Source organism: Staurois parvus, unplaced genomic scaffold (assembly GCF_062004578.1).
Source record: "Staurois parvus isolate SC_StPar_1 unplaced genomic scaffold, SC_StPar_1.0 ptg000155l, whole genome shotgun sequence".
In the NCBI taxonomy this organism is placed as follows: domain Eukaryota; kingdom Metazoa; phylum Chordata; class Amphibia; order Anura; family Ranidae; genus Staurois; species Staurois parvus.
The window spans coordinates 29,951,635-29,975,052 of record NW_028317951.1 but is presented as its reverse complement, the minus strand read 5'-3'; the positions used below and the strand labels follow the sequence as shown (position 1 = coordinate 29,975,052).

The following is a 23,418-nucleotide window of genomic DNA, read 5'->3' as shown; positions in this document are numbered from 1 at the left end:
GGACACGACAGGTCCCAGAAGACTACGGGCCATTCACAAAGCGCAGCGCTTCTCGCGCATGCGTAGTGGGAACCCAGCTGTGAAGCCGCACGCTTTTACAGCCGGGTGCCCACACTGAAGATGCCAGGGAGAGAAGACAGCCAGAGAAACCAGCGGTGGTGAGGACACTACTGGACCGAGGGACAGGTAAGTGGCTGTATTTTAAAAGTCAGTAGCTGCTGCCTTTTTTTTTTTTTTTAGGCGGAACTCCGCTTTAAGAGGTATGGACTGCAGATAGACACATAATTTTGGCTCACTACAAATCATTAGTAAAAATATCTGGGAACTGGAGAAAGTGCAGAGAAGGGCAACAAAACTGTTAAAAGGCATGGAGGAGCTCAGCTATGAGGAAAGATTGGCTGACCTGAATTTATGTGTATTTCTGTAGGAAGAGATTTCATATCCAAATACGGAAAGACTTCATAGTAAGAGCTGTGAAAATGTGGAATCAACGCACTTAAGAGCTGGTTCTGGCCAGCTCAGTACATTTTTTTTTTTAAAGGGCCTAAATTCTTTCCTAAATGTACACAATATAATTGGATACCAATATTTTTAGGTAACGTTGATCCAGGGACAGGGGCGGACTGACAACTCATGGGTCCCCGGGCAATAGGGGATCATGGGGCCCCTTTACCCTTGCCCACACTCAAAGCACACCCAAAAAAGCCTATAAAAAGGTACCAGGGGCATTTCATCGGGCCCCCTTCTGACCCTGGGCCCTCGGGCAATTCCCCCCCACCCCTTTCCCCCCACTGGAGCAAATTAGAAAATTAGATCATGCTTTTTTTCCTCTCTGGGATCAACTTTGGGTCTAGGGTTGTGTATATGGAGGTGTTCTTTTTGTGTGTAGGTGTGGGTTTTTTTTGTCTGTGGGTTGAACTAGATTGATCTCATTTTTCAACTAGCCCAACTATAACTGTGTAATCAGGCATTTGTCAATTACCTAAATGCATAATACACTGCTCAAAAAAAGTTAAACACTTTGAAAATATATCAGATCTCAATGGGGAAAAATATCAGGCTGGATTTCTATACTGATATGGACTGGATAATGTGTTAGGAATGTAAGGATGCCCCATTGTTTGATTGGAAATTAAAATGATCAACCTACAGAGGACTTAATTCAAAGACACTCCGAAAATCAAAGTGAAAAAATGATGCAGCAGGCTAGTCCATTTTGCTGAAATTTCATTGCAGCATCTCAAGTAGTTTGTATGGCCCCCCACATGCGTGTATGCATGCCTGACAACATTGGGCATGCTCTTAATGAGACGACGCATGGTGTCCTGGGGTATTTCCTTCCAGATCTGGACTAGGGCATCACTGAGCTTCTGGACAGTCTGAGGTACAACCTGCTGGTGTCAGATGCACCAGAACATGATATCCCAGAGATGTTTTATTAAATTTAGGTCAGGCGAGCGTGGGAGCCATTCAGTGTTATCCATTCCTTCATTCTCCAGGGACTACCTGCATACTCTCTGAACGATGCATACATGCTGAACGATGCAACAGGCAGCATAACGTTCGCCACGGTTTCTCCAGACCCTTTCACGTCTGTCACGTGCTCAGGGTGGACCTACTCTCATTTATGAAAAGCACAGGGTGCCAGTGGCAGACCTGCCAATTCTAGTGTTCCATGACAAATGCCAATTGAGCTCTATGGTGCTGGGTAGTGAGCACAGTGCCCACTAAAGGATGTCCGGCCCTCAGGCCACCCTCATGAAGTCTGTTTGATTGTTTGGTCAGAGACATTAACACTAGTGCCCCTGCTGGAGGTAATTTTGTAGGGCTCTGGCAGTTCTTATCCTGTTCCTCCTTGCACAAAGGAGCAGATACTGGTCTTGCTGATGGATTAAAGACCACCTACGGCCCTCTCCAGCTCTCCTAGAGAATCTCCTCCATGTGCTTGTAGACACAGCAAACTAATGGCATGTATTGATGTGTCATCCCGGAGGAGTTGGGCTGCCTGTGCAGCCTCTGTAGGGTCCAGGTATCACCTCATGTTACCAGTAGTGACACTTACCCTAGCCAAATGCAAAACTAGTGAAAAACAGTTAGAAAAGATGAGTAGGGAAGCAAATGTCACGGGGCTCCACCTGTAAAACCATTCATGTTTTTGGGGTCATCTCATTGTTGCCCATCTAGTGCACCTGTTGTTAATTTCAGCATTCCTTTAATTTTTTTGAGCAGTGTATAAAAATTGTGTATAGTATACTATATATATATATATATATATATATATATATATATATATATATATAGCTAATGAAGTATACATTTTCATTTTTTTTTTACCGGAATTCTACTTTTGAGTGTCATTTACTTACATTGGTGTTACTGTGTCTACTGCATTGATTACAGGGCACCATCGTGGTCCTTTGGCGTCCCCTTGTGAATTGGCCCTTGTGCCATACATGTTACCTGAGGAGTATGTAGTAGTTGTTCTGAGGAAATATTTAGGTTAACCTGTTTTGTGTCAGAGGATTCATCAAAGCTTAAAGAGTAACCTTACTTTTGTTGAGAGAAAAAAACATTCCTCTGTTAAAATCCTTGCAAAGTACATTGATGACATACAAACGTTGTTGCAGAGACCTACCTTTCCTAGCTGTGTACTGAGATTTCCAGTTAGTGTTCCAGTTAATTCCCATATTAAAATAAAAGAAAAATATTCCTGCGCCAATCAAATTAAATGAATCACCCTTCTAAATTGCTGCTGTACAAAAATTGTGAATACACAAACAGTGAAATGTATAAATAAACAGCCCAAAATAGCTATTAATAAATGACAAAATATCAAAATCCCATAACACTTAGTGCATATTTGTATCAAAAAAAATCTTCAAATCAAAAACTCCATAAAGTCCCTTGTGGTGAAAAATAAAGACCTCCAAATGAAATTTCTAGCCTTCCACCTTTCACCCGTGCACACCAATATCAAATCCACTCACCAGATTTTGGTGAATGTAAAGCCTTTGGGAATTTTATAGGGAATCCCAAGCCCTCTTTTCATCCTCTCAATGTTAGCCTCCCCAAGGTAAGATCCTCTTTCAGGTCCTCACCGTGGCCTCCTCACTTGCTCCACCGTGTTATCAAAGAAGAAAACTTACATAGTGTAATATTGCCAAGATCAATCTAATACCATATTGAACAGACTCCAGGCCACTCACATTTCAATAGGTAATAAAGGCACATTTATTAGGCCCAAGACAGCCAAATGATCACAGCCATCACATCCTCCAGGGTTCCCACATCAATGAAGTCAGATGAGGCAGAGACTTAGCAAATAACCAGCCTAAATCCCGCAAAATGGCCGCTGGAACACACCGCTCGGCGTGCGCTGCACTCACCGGGGAAGTGACCAGAAATGCGTCAACGCAAATGGACCGGAAATGCGTCGACGCGTTTCGCCCCTCCCATCGGGTGTTCTCAAGACCTTGAGTCTTGAGAACGCCCGATGGGAGGGGCGAAACACGTTGACGCATTTCCGGTCCATTTGTCGTACGTCTGACGTCACTTCCGGTGAGTGGAGCGCACGCCGAGCGGTGCGTTCCAGCGGCCATTTTGCGGGATTTAGGCTGGTTATTTGCTAAGTCTCTGCCTCATCTGACTGCATTGATGTGGGAACCCTGGAGGATGTGTTGGCTGTGATCATTAGAACATTAGAATAAAAGAATAGCAAAATTCATGGAAAATAGCACTCTGATTAATAAAAGAAAACACACACATACAGATTTGATGCCATATTAGGAACCCTCAGGGCCTTTGTCTGCAAAAAATAAACCCCAGACTACTGACATAGGAGAAGAATGTAATTTTTCACCACACTAATTAGGTGAAAGGTCATAGACCAGGTTCCCAGTACTAAGTTCATAATTCTGGTGTTAGGCTTGGCCAAAATTCACTGTAACTGTTGCTGTTCTTTTTTGCAGACTGTAGCCAACCAGATGTCACCATGTGTTTTAGAAAGCAGCATTAATCCCTTTTGCTGCCAGAGCTTTGTGTTTTTTTTGTTTTTTTTTGTGCACATTTAAAAAATCATTTTAGGCTTGAAGAATAATTAAACCCTCCAAAACATTTCTGAGAGGCATTTGTGTGTGTTCATTCCTGTTTAACCTATACTCCAAGTTGAACAAAATTCTTTTTTATAATCTCTTGGGCCCTTGTAAGTGCCTCTGCTAGGAAGGCTTAATAACCTGATCCAAGAAATCTGACACATAATTTTGGTGTGTTCATTCTGGTCACCTGCATTAGAGCAGGTATGGATAACTCTCACAAATTGTGGGTTTGGCAGGTGAGGTGACTTTCCAGCTCTTATTAGGATGGAGACATATTTGCCTATTCAAAAAATTGTAATTTTAGCTTTGTTTGTAGATGTCACTTATGCCAAGGTTTTCCATGCACGATCCAGTTCAGGTCCCTCCCATATTCACACGTCTACTTCTACACAGTAGAGTGCCCCTTTTTGTTTGTGTCTAAGGTTACTGTTCAGTTTTGTTGTCTGTGTTTGTCATTTTTTTTAAAACCTTTTTTGTGACCTTTTTTAGATCCCCTTTTAATATATACTTTATAAAGATACCGTCTTGTGTATAATACCATTTGCAAGGTATCCACTATTTTCCTCCTTTCAGTGCATATGCAAAAGACCCTTTGGCCCAAATGTTGGTCTGCGAAGCATCAGTACAAGAAATGGCTCTTGGGTATGCCTTTGTTATGTTATCCTTGGCAAATTCACAAAGGAACTCACCAGACGAAAGTGTACACTTTTGCCCCAGTAGAGAGGTCAAAATCCTGATCTGGGAAACCCTTTGCTTGTGAGGCTAAAAAGAATTGCTTTCATTTCTCTCAGGCCTCCAGGTCCAAGGCAAAGCCTCTAGATTCCGAAGTCTGTTTACAAGCAAATCCTCCTCACAATGGCTGCGTACCCCCTTGTCATAGTGGGGTATGTCTGACCTTCAGAGTCATTTAGTCCTAGGACATTTGAGACAATTGGGTCAAGATCATTGTATCCAGGGACTACAAACTGGACATTTGGTTTCTGCTTCAGCTCCATTTCATGTCAAACTTGCTGATATCCCACTAAGATTGATGGGCCTTCACACTGCTCTATCACAGCTACTTCCTCAAGGGATTATGGCGATTTCCACAGAAAAGGAGAGGTTTCAACATTTGTTTAAACCTGTTCACTTTCTCATAGATTTAAAGGTTCTCAACACATGGTTCCAAAATCCTGCATGGAATCCTCCTGTTTAGTCACTGTGTCTCTATCCTGAAGACCTTCTGACCTCTATGGACATTAAGGATGCTTTCTTGCTTAATTCCTTTTTCCCCTGCACATCTTCACTACTTGCATTTTGATATGGGCACACAACATTCACAATTTGTTGCCTTTTGGCTTTGACCTTTCTACTTCTCTTCAGCTGTTCACCAGGGTGCTGCTTGCTCTGCTTCGCTCTCAGGGCATCCCTATAGTGGGCTATCTGCCCAGCATTCTTCTGAAGAATAGTTGATTTGGTTCCGTGGACCATACATGCCCTACAGAGATTCAGGGGGATGCTAAATCTCCAGCAGTGAGCTCTGGAACTGTCTGTTTAGAGATTAGCTCATTGTTCCTATGTTTGGACTCTCCAGGATCCAACTGTCTCGCTATTGTTTACATGATAGTCTTGGGCTTAATGGTGTTCCCTGTTGATCAGTTTCACTATAGACTGTTGAAGCTTAACATACTGGTAGCTTGGAACACAAATCCCTGGATCATCCCATATACCTGACCAACATGGCCAGGCTTGCCCTGGTGTGGTGTGTCAAAGAGATCAATGCTGGAATTAGTAAAACCCTTCCTCCTAGTAGTCTGGAAGGTTCTCAGGACTGATATCCACATTTAAGGCAGGGGAGGAATCCTAGGTACGCCCTCAGTATAAGGTGCTTGTTCATTGGTTGAGACTTGTCTCCTGATCAGTATTTTGGAACTTGGGGTAATTTAGCTATCCCTTCAGCACTGGTCCTGGACATCTTCTCTATAGAGGCATTTGGCCAGGATTTAGTCAAAGTGCTAGTAGTGGCTTAAATCCACTATCTGGGAGGAACCCAAAGTCTCGCAGCACAAAAAGAAACAGAACTGATATTTGGCTTCAGCAGAGCATAATATTCCAACCCTGACCGCTGTGCACATTTGAGGCGTGAAAAACTGGCCAGTGGACTTAATCAGTTTTCAGCATCTGGATTACAGAAAATGGCCTCTTCATCCTGAATTGTTTCAAGATCTCTTGGGATGCCAGATGTGGACTTTCTGGTCCAACAACAAATTGAGCAAGTTTGTCTCAAAATTCAGGTAACCTTTAGCTTTCCTGGATATCCATTTGCTTGTATGTTACAGATGAAATGTTCATAAGGCCTGACTGTTTTTAGTCCTATTGCTGCCATCCCCTGCATTTCTTTTAAATTCAGGTGGTCAGAGCATTTTGCAACGTTTCCCTTGTTTTTTATTTTTTGCTTACAGCATTCAAAGTTTGTAAAACACCTCCCAAACCATATATTTTGTTTTTAAAGCATAGGACTGTTAGAATAAAAAGATGGTGCTACTGGTTTTTGGGTCCTGCGATTAGTTGGGTAAATGTTTACTGAAATGAAATTTTTGCTAAATATACCCTAAAATTGTTGTTGATAGACATGAACACAACAAATGTCACGCTAAATCTAAAAGATAAAATGGCATAACGTTAAAAAAAAAAACAAGTAGTACATTTTAAGTTGAGCTTATTTTGCAAAATGTTGAAAATGGAAGGTGAACAAAGCTGTATAGTGACTCTAAAAAGCTGCAGGTTATCATTTTAACTTAGTTTTTGGAGTTTGTGAAGGACCCCCCAACCCAACCATACATTTTCTGAAAGCATACAACTGGTAGAATAAGAAGGTGCTACTGACTTTGTAGGTTCTGCAGTAGTTGCGCTAATATTTATCAGAACTATTTTTTCATTAAAAATGCCCTAAGATCATCATTAGCAGACACAGACACAACATAGCTTAAAGAATTCCTGCTAAAAGCCCACTAAATCTAAACGCTAAAACTTTAATGCTTTAATAAATAACAAATGTTTGTACATTTTCAATCGTGCCTTTTTGCAGAAATGAAAAGATACGAAAAACTGTAAATAAGCAAACTGGAGGTTGGCTATGCATTTTGCTGATGCCCAATCACAGTCCCCACAGCCTCTTCTTACCTATACTTCGCAGGCTAAGACCTTTTGCCATCATCGGGACCAACACGGACTATAGCTATACATTGGATGTGAGGACACGGAGGGACAGTCAGTTGTGGAGGATCAAGTAAGCTAAACTGCTTTTCTGTCCCCTAGACATAAGCAGTGAACACCTGCAGTGTGGGAGTGGCCCTACTGCAAGGGAGGGGTTTTAGAACTTCTAAAACCATCAGAGTTATTCCAAGGCCTCTTCTCTTTTCAAGGTGTTTTCTTCCCGCCACTTGAACCAGAACATTGTTCTATCTTCTCTGTGCTGCTTTTAAATATCCTAAAGATGCTAAGTGGATTTCACTGCTTATCCCTCAAAACTTGTGACTTAAGTGTTCCCTCTTCCCTGTTAGGGCGCACTCCAAACAAATTGGTCAAGTATTTTTTGGCCTTTTCTGCACCAGGCATCTGTTTCTCAAATTTGCAAGACTGCCACCTATTCTTCTGTTCATTCTTTTGTTGGAGTCCACCAGGTGGACGTTATGGCCTCTGCTGATTTGGATTTCAGTCGTAAGGTTCTTCAGGTAGCTCTGTAAGGTCTTCTGAACCATCTCTGTTAATATATGATGGGAATTTTTTACTTACTGTAAAACGTTTTTGGGGCATTATGGGGCACAGGTCCCTTCCCCTCTGTTATCCACTCCTACTGTTACTTGCATGAGCATGATGGAAGTGGGAGGAATTATACTAGGCTGACCTTACAGCTTTGTTTTGATAGTGTCCAATGTCCTCAAGGCAACAGCATAACCCAACGGACTTAAATACTCATTCTGTGAGCCATAATGTATCGCATGAACATGTTTTTATGGCAAGTCAAAAATGTTGTTCTATTGCAGCTGACTGGTAGCTTGCAGTCACTGGATGTGGTGGCTGCATTAATTAATTTAGGACAAGTGCATTTTCAGCAAGTATTGAAACTGCCTCTTGATATTGCTGGAAATGCAGTGTCCTTGTCACTTACTATGAGGTCACCTGGAAGTATAAAATATCATCTATCTTCTGTACACTTCAGGCCCCTACCCCCTGCGTAATGGTGATGAGTAAGGGCAAACATGTTGAAGTACAGCCTGAATGGCAACCATGGCTGCCGCCTTAAATACAGGAAGTGTAGTTGTCAGTATAGTCCTAATGACACCCCTCACAGATTGCAATTGCAATGTGTTTCCCTGTACCAGATTGCATGGTACCACTATCCGGTGCAATTTCAGCCTATTCAAATGAACGTTCTGAAAATTGCAGCATACTAAGCCACTCAGGAACGCAGACCTTGTTCCTGTGCAATTCACATGTGAACCAGTCCTAGGGGTTGGCAAACTGCCATATAATACATTTTGTGTTTTTGGGTTTAGATGCACAAAATTAAATTTTGTTCCTGGAATCGGCCTCATAAATGGCTTTATTAAAAGCTTTTCTGTTCAGTAGCTCATAGATTATGCAAGTTTCTTTCCTTCCACCTGTAGAAAATTGCTTGATTTCCCCATGAACACAGTCAGTGTTGATGGAAGAATCCCTGCCATAGCGCTGTGTTCTGCTAGTGGGCAGGGCAAGCTTCTCGGCTGGGTAATCGCATTAAAAAAAAAAAAAAAAAAAAAAAACTTGACAGGTTAGTTTTACTCATGTCGATCTGTGGATCGACTTCAGTACAACCAGTCTGTTAATGGATGGATCAAATCTTGGCTAGTCCCTGCTGAACCGGCTGAGATTTGATCCATCTATGAACTGCTTTACTCTGAGGAAAGGTTCAGTGGCATATTGTTTGGCACCATTTATCTCGCTTGATATAATGTAATGTATACAAAGTAATATTTTGAAGACTTTTGTTAGTGCCTAACATATTCAGAAGACCATTTAATACAGTTTTCTGCTAGAAAGTACACTAAACAATATAGGACAGAAGGCTTTGCCTATATGATCTTACTATCCTGGGGAACAAAGGGTTGGAAACAAGGACGTAAGCTATTTATGAGATGACCATGTGTAACTTGTCAGATGAGGTATCGGCATTGGATGATCAGTGTCTGAGAATAACTTTGTTCACATTGTAGGCATGTCTGTAGAATTGTGTTTTGTACCTTTTGTGTCTAAGACATTGTTTTAAATTAAAATGCACAGTATCTGGTGTAGAAAACATTTATATTATAAATCATGTGCACTTTTCCATTTGACATGTCATTGGTGTAAACTGTAGGTTATCTTTTCCCTGAATTAAACCACTACTTACCTTTAAAATATACATTGCTGTCTCCTCAGGGTTAATGACTGTATATTACGGGTGAATGATGTGGATGTACATGATGTGACACACAGCAAAGCCGTTGAGGCATTAAAAGAGGCAGGATCCATTGTACGATTATATGTCAGAAGAAGAAAGCCGATCACAGAGAAAATAATGGAAATAAAGCTGGTTAAAGGTCCTAAAGGTGAGTAAGGGGGAAGGCTAACCTTGTTTTACACTAAACAATGGCCTGTTAGGAGTCCTTAAGTCAGCAGTAATCCACTTACTATACATGTCAAGTTGTGCTTACTAAATACATCACTTCTTAAGCTTTGCTTTTTAGGATTGTGTTTAGCCTGTGGTTGTGTGCAGCAGACTGTTTAACAATCCTTGTGTTGACAACAAAGCTAAGATGGCTGCACAGACCTGTTTAGCCTGCATTCTTTTTGTTTGTGATCTATATATTCACTGTACATATTCACACACAAATGCATCTTTTCGTGTTTTTGACACTCTCAAGCAAGCTCCCTGTAACTGGGTTGTGGACACAAGTTACACTTTAGCACTCTAATAAGGTTGCCAGGCAACCAAAAGAAAAACGCATTGCAGAACATGACAATTCAGAGTAGATGGAAGGACTTGTCACTGACAGTTTTAGGTGGGCGATATCGGAATAGCTTATGAAGTAGGCTACCCAAATTAAGACCTTATATATTATATAATTATATATTTTTAAGTTTTGTTTTTTTTTTCCTTTTTCTTTTAACAGTTCAGCTTAGTAATTGCAGCTGTTTGTATTCATGCGGAAATTGTAATAATATTTTGATAATTTACAGTGGGGAAAATAACTGTTTGATCCCCCTGCAGATTTTGAAAGTTTGTTCAATTACAAAGAGATGAAGGGTCTATAATTGTCGTCATACAGTGGATATAAGTCTACACACCCCTGTTAAAATGTCAGGTTTCTGTGATGTAAAAAAAATTAGACAATGATCAATCATTTCAGAACTTTTTCCACCTTTCAATGTGTCCTATAAACTGTACAACTCAATTGAAAAACAAACTGAAATCTTTTAGGGGGGGAAGTAAACATAAAAAAACTAAAATAATGTGGTGTGCACACCCTCTAACTGGGGATGTAGCTATGTTCAGAATTAAGCTATCACATTCAAAATCATGTTAAATCTGAGTCAGTACACCCCTGCCATCGTTTAAAGTGGCTCTGATTAACCCCAAATAAAGTTCAGCTGTTCTAGTAGGTCTTTCCTGACATTTTCTTAGTCACCTCCTACAGCAAAAGCCATGGTCTGCAGAGAGCTTCCAAAGCATCAGAAGGATCTCATTGTTCAAAGGTATCCGTAAGGAGAAGGTTACAAAAGAATTTCCAAAGCATTAGATATACCGTAGAACACAGTGAAAACAGTCATTGTCAAGTGGCGAAAATATGGCACAACAGTGACATTACCAAGAACTGGACGTCCCTCCAAAATTGATGAAAAGACTAGAAGAAATATGTTCTGGGAGCCTGCCAAGAGGCCTACAGCAACATTAAAGGAGCTGCAGGGAATATCTGGCAAGTACTGGCAGTGTGTTACATGTGACAACAATCTCTCGTATTCTTCATATGCCTGGGCTATGAGGTAGAGTGGCAAGACGGACGCCTTTTAAATCCAAGACTGGCTAAATTTTGCAAAAACACATCTGAAGTCTCCAAAAACCATGTGGGAAAATGTTATGGTCTGATGAAAACAAGGTTGAACTTTTTGGCCATAATTCCAAAAGATATGTTTGGCGCTAAAACCCTTCACATCACCAAAAGAACACCATATCCACAGTGAAGCATGGTGGTGGCACATCATGCTTTGGGGTTGTTTTTCTTTAGTTGGAACTGGGGCCTTAGTCAAGGTAGAGGGAATTATGAACAGTTCCAAATATCAGTCACTATTGGTACAAAACCTTCAGGCTTCTGCTAGAAAGTTGAACATGAAGAGGAACTTCATCTTTCAGCATGACAACGACCCAAAACATACATCCAAATCAACAAAGGAATGGCTTCACCAAAAGAATATTAGTTTTGGAATTGCCCAACCAGAGCCCAGACTTGAATCCGATCAAAAATCTGTGTGGTTCTCTGAAGAGGGCTGTGCACAGGAGCTGCTCTCGCAATCTGACAGATTTGGAATGTTTTTGCAAGGAAGAGTGGGCAATATTGCCAAGTCAAGATGTGCCATGCTGGTAGACTCATACCCAAAAAGTGCTGTAATAAAATCAAAAGGTACTTCAACAAAGTATTATTTTAAGGGTGTGCACACGTCTGCAACCATATTATTTTAGTTTTTTACTTTTACTTCCCTCCACCTAAGATTTCAATTTGTTCTACTGAGTTGTACAGTTTGTAGGTTACATTAAAAGTGGAAAAAGTTCTGAAGTGATTTTTGTCATTTTTTTACATCACATAAACCTGACATTTTAACAGAGGTGTGTAGACATTTTATATCCACTGTATGTGTATTTTAAATGATCGAGACAGAAGATCGACCAGAAAAAAAACACAATACAAATGTTACAAATTGAGTTACATTTCGGTGAGTAACATAAGTATTTGATCCCCAAGCAAAACATGACTCTTTGCTTCAGAATGAAATGAAAATGAGAAGCGCACCAACCTTGCGCATTACCTCAGTAACCAAAATTTATTAATTGTAAAAAATATACTCACAAACAGCAAATGAAATCAGGCATGTAAGTCCTCAAAGGGACTTGAAGATAGCGCGAATCCCATCAAGGGGATGGGTATTCAGTACAGCTGACACGTTTCAAAGGGTGTCCCTTCTTCATCAGAGCTCAATTAATAAATTTTGGTTACTGAGGTAATGCGCAAGGTTGGTGCGCTTCTCGTTTTCATTTCATTCTGCAGTATTGGTCGGGCTTCTCCAGCCTTGTTTTGGAGCCGCACAACCCTTTATGCATTGGTGGACGATTTTTCCAGGTCTGGTTCCATCCATTCGCCACCTGTCTGGGTCCTAGAACGCAGGAGAATTCGTCTTTGATGACTTTGTGCTTGCCAACAAGGGTTTCTCCACCAAATACTGAGGTAAGACATTTCTTGTAGTTGGTTACCAGGTTTGCACACATCTCAGGAGGGGTTTTGGTCCACTCTTCTTTACAGATCTTCTCTAAATCCTTAAGGTTTCTTAGCTGTTGCTTGGCCTCAACTGCCTTGAAATAATTTACAAGCTGCTCCCATGCAGTTCTGGGCTGATCCCTCACTTTTCTCTTGATTATCCTTACCCCATGAGGCGAATTCTAGCATGGAGCTCCAGACTGAGAGCGATTGATTTTTATTTTGTATTTCTTCCATTTCGGAATAATCGCTCCAACAGTTGTAGCCCATTTCAGCTTTGTGCAGGTCTACAGTCTTCGAGACAACAGTTCACCCAAGCTCTACTGCTCATCAGACAGATGTGAGTGGGGTGCTGGTTTTTAAATCCAAGATATATGACAAAGTAGCTGGCAACTCATATCTGCTTCATAATTACTTTATTGGCACACAGTGGAAAATAGGGAATCCGTAAAAGCTGCCACGTTTCTCAAAGGCTACATTGCCATATGTCCAGGTCTACAGTCTTGGCCCTGACGTCCTTTGACAGTTCTTTGGTCTTGACCATGGGGATGCCCAAGAAAGAGATTCTGTGAACAGGTGTCTTTTATAGATAAGTTGTCGTAAGAAGCACCTTCTTAAATTGACAGGACTTATCTGTGTACCACATAAGCACACAGCCAGTCTAGGAGCCAGAATTATTGCTAGTTGGTAGGGGATCAATTACTTATAAATTGAGTTGCAGTTCAGTGAGTATAATAACATTTGTATCGTGTTTTTTTCTGGAGTTTTGGTTGATATTCTGTCTCTATCATTTAAAATACACCTATGATAAAATAATATAGACCCTTCTTTTTTTTGTAAGATGGCAAACGTACAAAATCTGCAGGGGATCAAATAATTATTTTCCCCACTGTATCATGCTGGTCATAAATATGCATATACTTCTCAGTCTCCATCTCCCTTCTGTTTACTTCTTTTGCTGACATGGCACATTTTGTTTCGTAAAAATCATAAAAGAAATAGTTTGAAAATGATATACCGTATTTTTCGCTCCATAAGACGCACCTGACCATAAGACGCACCTAGGTTTTACAGGCGAAAAACAAGAAAAAAAAATATTCTGAACCAATGGACTGCAGACACAGTACAGGAGATGACCTGAGACTGCAGACACAGTACAGGAGATGACCAGAGACTGCGGACACAATACAGGAGATGACCAGAGACTGCGGACACAGTACAGGAGATGACCAGAGACTGCGGACACAGTGCAGGAGATGACCAGAGACTGCGGACACAGTGCAGGAGATGACCAGAGACTGCGGACACAGTGCAGGAGATGACCAGAGACTGCGGACACAGTGCAGGAGATGACCAGAGACTGCGGACACAGTGCAGGAGATGACCAGAGACTGCGGACACAGTGCAGGAGATGACCAGAGACTGCGGACACAGTGCAGGAGATGACCAGAGACTGCGGACACAGTGCAGGAGATGACCAGAGACTGCGGACACAGTGCAGGAGATGACCAGAGACTGCGGACACAGTGCAGGGGATGGCCAGAGACTGCGGACACAGTGCAGGGGATGGCCAGAGACTGCGGACACAGTGCAGGGGATGACCAGAGACTGCGGACACAGTGCAGGGGATGACCAGAGACTGCGGACACAGTGCAGGGGATGACCAGAGACTGCGGACACAGTGCAGGGGATGACCAGAGACTGCGGACACAGTGCAGGGGATGACCAGAGACTGCGGACACAGTGCAGGGGAGGGAGGGGGAGCGGGTACCTGAATTTGACAGGTACCCGCTCCCACTTCCGCGGAGTTCTCCTTCCCTCTTCTTCCCGGGCCGGCTTCTGTGACAGCCGGGTGCCCACTGCACATGCGCGAGAAGCGCTGCGCTTTGTGAATGGCCCGGCGCCTTTTGGGACCTGTCGTGTCCCAGAAGACACCGGATCATTCACAAAGCGCAGCACATGCGCAGTGGGCACCCGGCTGTCACAGAAGCCAGTGCGGGAAGACTGTGCAGCGCTAGAGCGAGGAACAGGTAAGGCCCTGCAGGAGAGAACAGCTGAGCGGCCGGCCTGGTGTTCTGACATGGTGGCAGCAGAAATACCGGACCGGCCGCTTTATATTCGCTCCATAAGACGCACTGACATTTTCCCCCCTTTTTTTGGGGGAAAAAAGTGCGTCTTATGGAGCGAAAAATACGGTAATCCTTTAGTATATGTGAAATTTTCTGCATCTTATAAAGTCTGCTGTTGCTGTCAACTCAACTTCTTATCAGTGCTTTTATTATAATAGACCATTTTTTTCTGATGTTCTTTTCCTGTCCTAAATCTAGCTGTCTCATGCTTTAACCCGTTGGAGGCACTGGGTTGGTTACATACTCCAAAAAAAAAAAAAAAACATTTTTTTTTTTAGTGGCACACTGAGATGAAAATTCTGGTGCCGATACTTATGATTTTATTGCTATCACGTAGGGGACCAATAGTCCTGTATGTGATAGTATATGAGTGACAGGTCCTCTTTGTAAGGGGGGGCGGCGTCAGTGTGTGCAAGGAGTGGGCAGGAGAGGAGCAGTGTATCCAGTGAGGGAGCAGTGTATACACTCAGGCTCCCTCACTGGCTGCTGCTATATGTCAATGCCAGTTTTTAAATGTAATTTTTTTTTTCCTTCACTATAGCTCTAAGAAGGAGCTGAAATTCTCCGCGCCGCTAAAGGAAACAAAGGGGCGGGGTCACTGGGTAATGTCACTGTTACTTCTTGGAGCTATAGTGAAGGAAAAAAAAGCACCGGTATTTACATTTAAAAACCGGAAGTGACATTTAGCGATAGCTCACTGTAAACATTGTTTCTCTCCTGCCTTTAACCACTTGCCTACCGGGCACTTATGCCCCCTTCCTGCCCAGGCCAATTTTCAGCTTTATGGGCTGTCGCACTTTGAATGACAATTGCGTGGTCATGCAATATTGTACCCATATGAAATTTTTATCTTTTTCACAAAAATTAGAGCTTTCTTTTGGTGGTATTTAATCACCTCTGGGTGTTTCTTATTTTTTGCACTATAAACAAAAAATGGACAAAAAAAAAAAAGTTCTTTGCAAAATTTTATAATAGAGACAAACAGGTAATTTTTCTCCTTAACTGATGTGCGTTGATGAGGCTGCACTGATGGGCGGTACTGTTGGGCACTGATGGGAACAGGTGAGTGGCATTGGTGGGCGGCACTGATGATCAGTGTCTATCTGTTCTCTGACAATTGCCGATTATTGGCAGTACTTTCCTCACGCTGTGACATTTTGAGGAAAGTGCAGCCGATAACCGGCAACTGTATTTACCTGGTGATCTGCTGTGTCATTGGACACACCTGATCACGTGGTAAAAGGCCGCTGTGATTGGGAGGACATCATATGACATCCTCCTAGAACTGGACAACCACGCTGTAGCTGTCATTCAGCTATAGTGCAGTTGTCAAGTGGTTAAAGGGCCCCATCCCCACATCTGCAGTACACACAGCCCCCTGTATCGGCATCCATATCGGCCACATTTTTTTCAGATGGGGCTGTATGTATGTGGCAGATGTTTCGGCCGCCAAATATTCAGTGCATCCCTAATTTTTTATTTTTTTTTAAGCACTCAAGGCATGTGTTGTATGCCTTGTCCTCAGAACATGCAGAAGGACACAGAGCATGGTGACTGGGTGCTGTACTGAGTGATATTTGTGCTTAGGGACTTGTGCTCAGAATGCAAAAATCCTGCAATCACCTCATATGTCCCTAAACACAAGTATCACTTGGTCTATCCAGCTGTCATAAACATTGACATGCTACTGACAGTGGGGCTGTACACTGCAACTGTGCCTCCCAGGTGCCTGAAACAGGTGTGTAAAGCTCACGAGTTTAGGCGCTAGTGTAAATATTTAATAAAGCATTTATTTCATTTGTAAATAATTTTGCGATGCATTCAACCAGAATCCTAATTTTTTTTTTTTTGATCCTCTTGCTCACTGCTGCCTAAAAACACAGAATTTTTGGGCATACAGTTTTTTTTTTTCCCCCATCTAAATGTTGCCTATTTTTTCAATGTCCCTGCACACAGACGTGTTAAGCATGCGCTGCGTGTAGATGAGTAAAAAAATAAATCCAAGTTGCCGGTCAGTCTTCTACATGCGTAAAATTTTCATTTGAAGTGGTTAAAATTCTATTCTGAGAGCTAGAACTTTTTTGCTTGTGTACGTACATGCATGCAAATATGCGTGAAAATAACACTAGAAATATTGGCTAGGAATATTGATGTTGAAATATCGGTACCATGTGCAAGTTCCCTACAGCTCTGATCAAAGTAAGAAAAGTGCTTTTGCGTAAATTTTTTTTTCTTCTTTTTGGCCTATAGCAGAAATGTAACGATTGCTCTGAAGAAACAATAGGGGAGATATACACTATAGTGCCAAAATTATTGGTACACCCCTCAAAATCACTGGATTCAGGTGTTCCAATCACCTCCATGGCCACAGGTGTAAAAAATTAAGCACCTAGGCATGCAGACTGCTTCTACAAACATTTGTGAAAGAATGGGTCGTTCTCAGGAGCTTAGTGAATTAAAGCGTGGTACCGTGATAGACTGCCAGCTGTGCAATAAGTCTATCCGTGAGATTTCCTTGCTACTAAATATTCCACGGTCAACTGTTGTATTATAACAAAGTGGAAGCAACTGGGAACCATAGCAATTCAGCCATCAAGTGGTAGACCACATAAAATGACAGCGGGGGTCAGTGTAGTGTATGCTAAAGCATACAGTGCACAGAAGTCATCCACTGACTGCAGAGTCATTAGTTAAAGACCTCCAAGCTTCGTGTGGCCTTCTGATTAGCAAAACAGTGCGTAGAGAGCTTCATGGAATGGGTTTCCATGGCCGAGCTGCTGCATCCCAGCCTTACATCACCAAGTGCAATGCAAAGCGACGGATGCAGTGGTATAAAGCACTCCGACACTCGACTCTAGAGCAGTGGAGATGTGTTCTCTGGAGTGACCAATCACGCTTCTCTGTTTGACAATCCGATGGATGTGTCTGGGTTTGGCAGTTGCCAGGAGAACGGTACTTGCCTGACTGCAATGTGTCAAGTGTACAGTTTGGTGGGCGGGGGATTATGTTGTGGGATTGTTTTTCAGGGGTTGGGCTTGGCCCCTTACAGTAGTTGCAATGTAGAGAACTCCTAAGGCATCAGCATACCAAGACAATTTCATGCTCCCAACTTTGTGGGAACAGTTTGGTGATAGCCCCTTCCTGTTCCAACCTGACTACGCACTAGTACACAAAGTAAGGTTCATAAAGACATGGATGAGCAAGTTTGGGGTGGAGGAACTTGACTGGCCTGCACAGTATCCTAACCTCAACCCGATAAAACAATTTTGGGATGAATTAGAGCGGAGATTGCGAGCCAGGCCTTCCCATTCGACATCAACGCATGACCTCACAAATGAGCTTCTGAAAGAATGGTCAAACAGTCTCATAGACACACTCCTAAACCTTGTGGACAGCCTTCCCAGAAGAGTTGAAGCAGTGATACCTGCAAAGAGTGGGCCAACTCAATATTGAACCCTACAGACTAACACTGGGAAGCCATTAAAGTTCATGTGCATGTAAAGGCAGGCGTCCCAATACTTTTGGCAATAAAGTGTATTTTGGAAACGTTGCCAATGCAGTCACTAGTGCTAATGCACATCATTTCTGCTTCCTTGATTTGATTATCTTAGCTGCCGATTGGATGCCTTACATTTTTTCAAATCCATTTGGTTGCCAGAGCCTAGTGCTGCATAATTTTGCTGCAAGTACTGGGAGGTTGGGACCTAAACCAGCTAATTGGCCTCATTCTTTCTTAGAAGAGAAGGCAGGTTAGAAGTTATTTCACTGTTAGTGGTTGGGTTAAGGTGTTAGTCCTCTTTAAGGAGTGCTTTGTTAATTTACAGTTTAACTGAACCCTATATTTTGCTCTTAGAGTGACTTGTTGCCCATTCAAGGCACATCAATAGAGTTTTTTTGATCCTCCATGCCAATGTGGCAAATTCTTGTCCTCCCATTCTCTATTCAGTGCCAAGAGCTGAAGGAAAAATTTGGCATGTGATTTACATAACAGTGCTAGGTAAACATACATCCCCCCCTCAATGTGGGTTAAGAAAAGGAAGGTATCTATTTGATGCTGTAGAGAGCCAAGTTAACCAAGTGACTCTCTGAATTTCATCTTTCAGGTCAAGTTTTAAAAGCTTACTCTACCTTTTTACCATGTTACACCCATATTTAAGGTGCAACATGGTGCCAAGTTGCCCTGTTTGGATGCACAGAATCTTGAGTGGCTTGAAGACTGCCTGTCTTCTCTGCAGACACAGCCCAGTGGCACCACTGTGCACGTGTGACCCTCCTGCATATGCTGCTGCCCATGCATGTCTAGTGGCCATCTTGGAATTCGGCCCTTCTCCCTTAGGACACCAGGTAAGCAGGACATAATTGCTGAAGCTCCTATACAGCACAGGCTAACATGACTAGGGACCCCAAACCCTCCAAGTGATAGGACTTGATAAGGCCTCCTGCTTCTTCTTGGTGCTAAGACTAGGATCCTGAGTAATGTTCCCCCCTTGTAACCCTGTCAAGTGTGGATTCTGGCAGTAAGGGGGTTTGGGACCGAGGGAACTAAGGACCTTCATATCCAATGAGGAATTTTCTGCTGCCTTTTCAACTGTTGAAACTGCTGGTGGGTATCCATTATACTAGTTATACACTGACTGAAATTTGGAGGGTTCAGCAAGGGCCGGCCTAATTCCAATAAATGTATGGCTGTCATTTGATCGACATCTGTCGAAGGGACATCTTGGGAAAACCTTTTTTTTTTTTTTTTTTTTTTTTCTCTCCTGCCTGCCGGCTGAATAAAATTAAAGTTTATATACCCAGCTTAAATATTTGTGGAGACTGTAAGAGGCCTTAGGTCTCAGTCCACATGGGAGATACCTGCTGATTTTTTTTCCTCTACTACCCTATCTTGGGTTGGATGAGAAGGAAGTGGAGGAGTCAGGATCCAAGGAAATCCTCCAGTGAGGATGCCCAGACATGTTAATTGTTTCTATTTTGGTGGTCTACATGGAGCATTCCCAAGCAGGTGAGAACCAGCCTTCTGAGCCTAAGATATCAGAGTTGGGGGTCTTGGAAAGTGCCCAAACCAACTAAGTCCTTTCTGTTGCCTTTTCTTACTGAAGAGGGCCTTTACTAGGACTAGGTCTATCCTTGCAATGTAGTTGCGCCCCAAAAATGGTTCACACAACAGTTCACAATGGAAGAAAAAGTGGGCAGTGCATGCTGTGGACCCAGTGGTGTCTTATTTACTTAAGACAGTTATGGTACAGGTGGACGTTATAGTGGTGTTTAAGAACCCTGCGTACAAAATATGAGCCCCTTTTTAATGCATCCTTTTATCTGGCTAATGCGGCCATGCAACCCTCTGGGTTTGTCAGATATGGCTGGTGTGGGCAAAGTGTATGGCTAAGGGACCTTGAGTATTTAATTCTGGTTCATCAGCCAGGCAGCAGATGCAGCTTCTCTCTGAAAACTTGTACTTCTGCATGGATGACCTGGGAGATTCTGTCATCTGTTTCCTGGGGCTTAAGTCAACTTAGCTCCCCTATGAAAAGCTGCTGCAGAGCTTTCTTTTGAGGCTTAATGCCTCGTTTGCAATGCTCTGAATGCTCTTTATCCAAGTAAATCAATGGGGGAAACAGCATTCTTCTAAAGAAGCAACAGAATCTCACAACGCAAAAAGCCACCTTCGTGTGGAACCAAAAGGAGTTTGGGGGGGATTCAAAACATAAAACTTCTTTTCATGCCCAAGCCCGCCAAGATGGGCAACAAACTACCTTTCCAGTGAAGCTGTGCTCCCACTTCTGTGAGTGGGAGGGCTCTTCACAGCTGTGTAAATATGAGATATCTGATCTATAGGTTAGAAGCATTGTGTTCAGAGGCTACAACCAGGAGTTTTGCATCTCGCCTTCATGCTTCATGTCATTAAACATGCATACTTCACCGGACAAGAGAAGCCTAGTTTGCTGCTCTGAACTGGTTGGACTGTCCGGGTTTTATTGTCTCTGTTCCAGATCTGGACATTTTTCAAGGTTTCTATTTCAACCTGTTCTTGGCTTGCAAGTTAAATGGCAGTGTGTGTCCCAATCTGGTCCTGAAGCACTTGAATAAGTTCTTACATGTTCAAAAGTTCTGTATGGAATCTTTAAGGTCAGTGATCGCTTTCTTCCATTTGAGGAATTTTCTGGGCTTGGTGACTACCTCCACATCCCTAATATATCTGCTTCATTAGTGCGACCTTTGCTTCTCAATTCTCAGTTTGTCCTCTGCCCCTTGCCCTAACCATGGCCACGGGAGTATTTATAAAGGATCTGCCTTCAGGTTTGGCTTTTCTGCAAGCCAGCGGATCTTGCTTGGATATCTGACCAATCTGAACCTGCAGAAGTAATGTGCAGTAGATAATACAAGTCCTGCAAGACTTCATCTAATGAAGCTCAAGAAGTCAATCATGGAGCTATTGTAGCAGCTGTATACATTTTTTTTGTGGACACACAAGTTTTCCTTCCCTAACCTTCATTCCAAGGTGTGGTAGCTGAGTTCCCTGGATCGCTCTTCCATTTGCCCCTGCTTGAGGGTGCTGGTGTTGATGGTAGCCTTCTTCAAAGCATTCCAGTACAGGCAGTTTCATTCAGACTGTTGCAACTTGGCATCCTGAGAGAAGGGGACTCTGTCCTTTTATCTCCCTGTTTCTGAACACCAAAATCAGGTTATCTTTGGAATGGTGGCTATCCAGTCTGGTGCTAAAGTAGGCAAAATCCCCTTCTGTGATGTGGAAAGTACAGATGATGGATACCAACTTGTCAGATGGGGAGGGGTCTTAGACTTCCTTGTCTGTTCAGTGTCCAGATCCAAGGATCTTTGGGCCTTCTCTTTAGATGCCCCTGTCACTCTGAAATCCATTCAATTGGGTTTACACTTTCCCCTCTGTCAAGCTCCTGCCTTTTCTTTATTATATCTTCCTTGTCAGGGGGGTCTCTGTTTTTCATTTGAATCAGGACAAAGTGTGGTCTTCCTTTTGTCAGGCTCCAAAACGTCCTGGAGATTGCTCTCCTAAGCTTGGATGTGGTTAGGTCTGTGTCTTACAGCCATGGCCTTGCTAGGTCAATGTAACATCCTGCTGGGCAGTGCCAAGTTTTTTGCTTTTTTGCAAGTGTCCAATCACCTCAAGGTGCGTCATAAACTAGTAGTCTAAGTATGAACACTTCTGTGTCCTCTAAAGTACTCCAAGAAAAAATATTTTCCAGGCAAATCAAAAATCTTGCTTCTTCCTACAGTAAATTGCACTTGTCGTCAGTATTCTTTTTTGTTTTTTTTCTTTTTGACCAAATTTTGAAAATTGCCCATGTTTAAAAAAAAAAAAAAAAAAGCAGAACTGTCTGCTCCACATAGGCAGCCCATAGATGAGTAATTTTTTTATTGGGTTGAACGAAAAAGACTTTATTCCTCTATCCACACACTTGAGTTATTGTATTCTGACAGCGGGTAGATTTTCCCACCGCCAGAAAACATTGATCAGCATTGCAGACTATAGCCTGCAATGCTGATCTAGCAGGGGAAATGTGACAGGACAGTTGCACAGAGGTCGATTGACTTCTGTACAGCCTCCCTGCCCACACATAGGTTTAAATTTGGCTGTTTCCTGCTGAACCAGGTAAATTTTGGTCCATGCATGGCTGGGTTTTGCTCTAGTGATGTGTTGTGGTTCTAGAAATTCAGTAAAACTGAATTTCTCAAAAGATTGGTTTTGTCTTAATTCCATGTAAAAATGTTGTCTCTAACAGGTCTTGGCTTCAGCATTGCTGGCGGCGTTGGAAACCAACACATCCCTGGTGACAACAGTATTTATGTGACTAAAATAATTGAAGGAGGTGCAGCACATAAAGATGGAAAACTTCAAATAGGAGATAAACTTCTAGCAGTAAGTATGCATAACTAGGCTTGTAACAGTTAAATGTATTTGCATATTTACACAACAAATGCATGTCTGAAAATATATATATATGTGTGTGTGTGTATGTACAGTTGTGTTCAAAATAATAGCAGTCAGACATCACTAACCTGATCACTGTTTTTGGTAGAAATAATATTTCTACATGGCAAATAATTTACTAGCAGGTGTAGTAGCGTAATAGAAATCTAACAGACCCAACAGTCATGACATGCATGCTGCTGATTCTGTGTAATCGAATCACTAATTGAAAGGGGCATGTTCAAAATAATAGCAGTGTGGAGTTCTATTAGTGAGGTCGTTCAATCGTTGAAAAACAGGTGGCAATTATTGCCCTTATTTAAGGAAGGAAGGCAGCAAATGTTGTACATGCTAGTTACAGTGCACTTCTCTCTGAAATTCTGAGGAAAATGGGTCGTTCCAGACATTGTTTAGAAGAACAGCGCACCTTGATTAAAAAGTTGATTGGAGAGAGGAAAACATATAAAGAAGTGCAGAAAATGATAGGCTGCTCAGCTAAAATGATCGCAAATTCTTTAAACGGCAACCAAAATATGAAAGACGTGGAAGAAAGCGAAAAACTACCATTCGAATGGATAGAAGAATAGCCAAAATGGCAAGGACTCAGCCAACAGTCAGCTCCAGGAAGATGAAAGCAGGTCTAAAGTTACCTGTGAGTACTGTTAATTAGAAGACGCCTATGTGAAGCCAAGTTATCTGCAAGAAGCCCCCGCAAAGTC

The 23,418-nt window shown here is 42.3% G+C and overlaps 1 protein-coding gene across 24 annotated transcripts in view; it reads left to right on the top strand.

Annotated features, from left to right (window-relative positions):
* DLG1 (discs large MAGUK scaffold protein 1) overlaps positions 1–23,418 on the top strand; it is a 321,932-nt gene that overhangs the window by 190,902 nt on the left and 107,612 nt on the right. For all 24 annotated transcript variants that reach the window (XM_089675610.1, XM_089675624.1, XM_089675634.1 and 21 more), the window contains 2 exons: positions 9,534–9,703; positions 22,512–22,648. In XM_089675610.1, the coding sequence (XP_089531736.1) occupies positions 9,534–9,703; positions 22,512–22,648 (307 nt within the window). The remainder of the gene's footprint in view (positions 1–9,533; positions 9,704–22,511; positions 22,649–23,418) is intronic.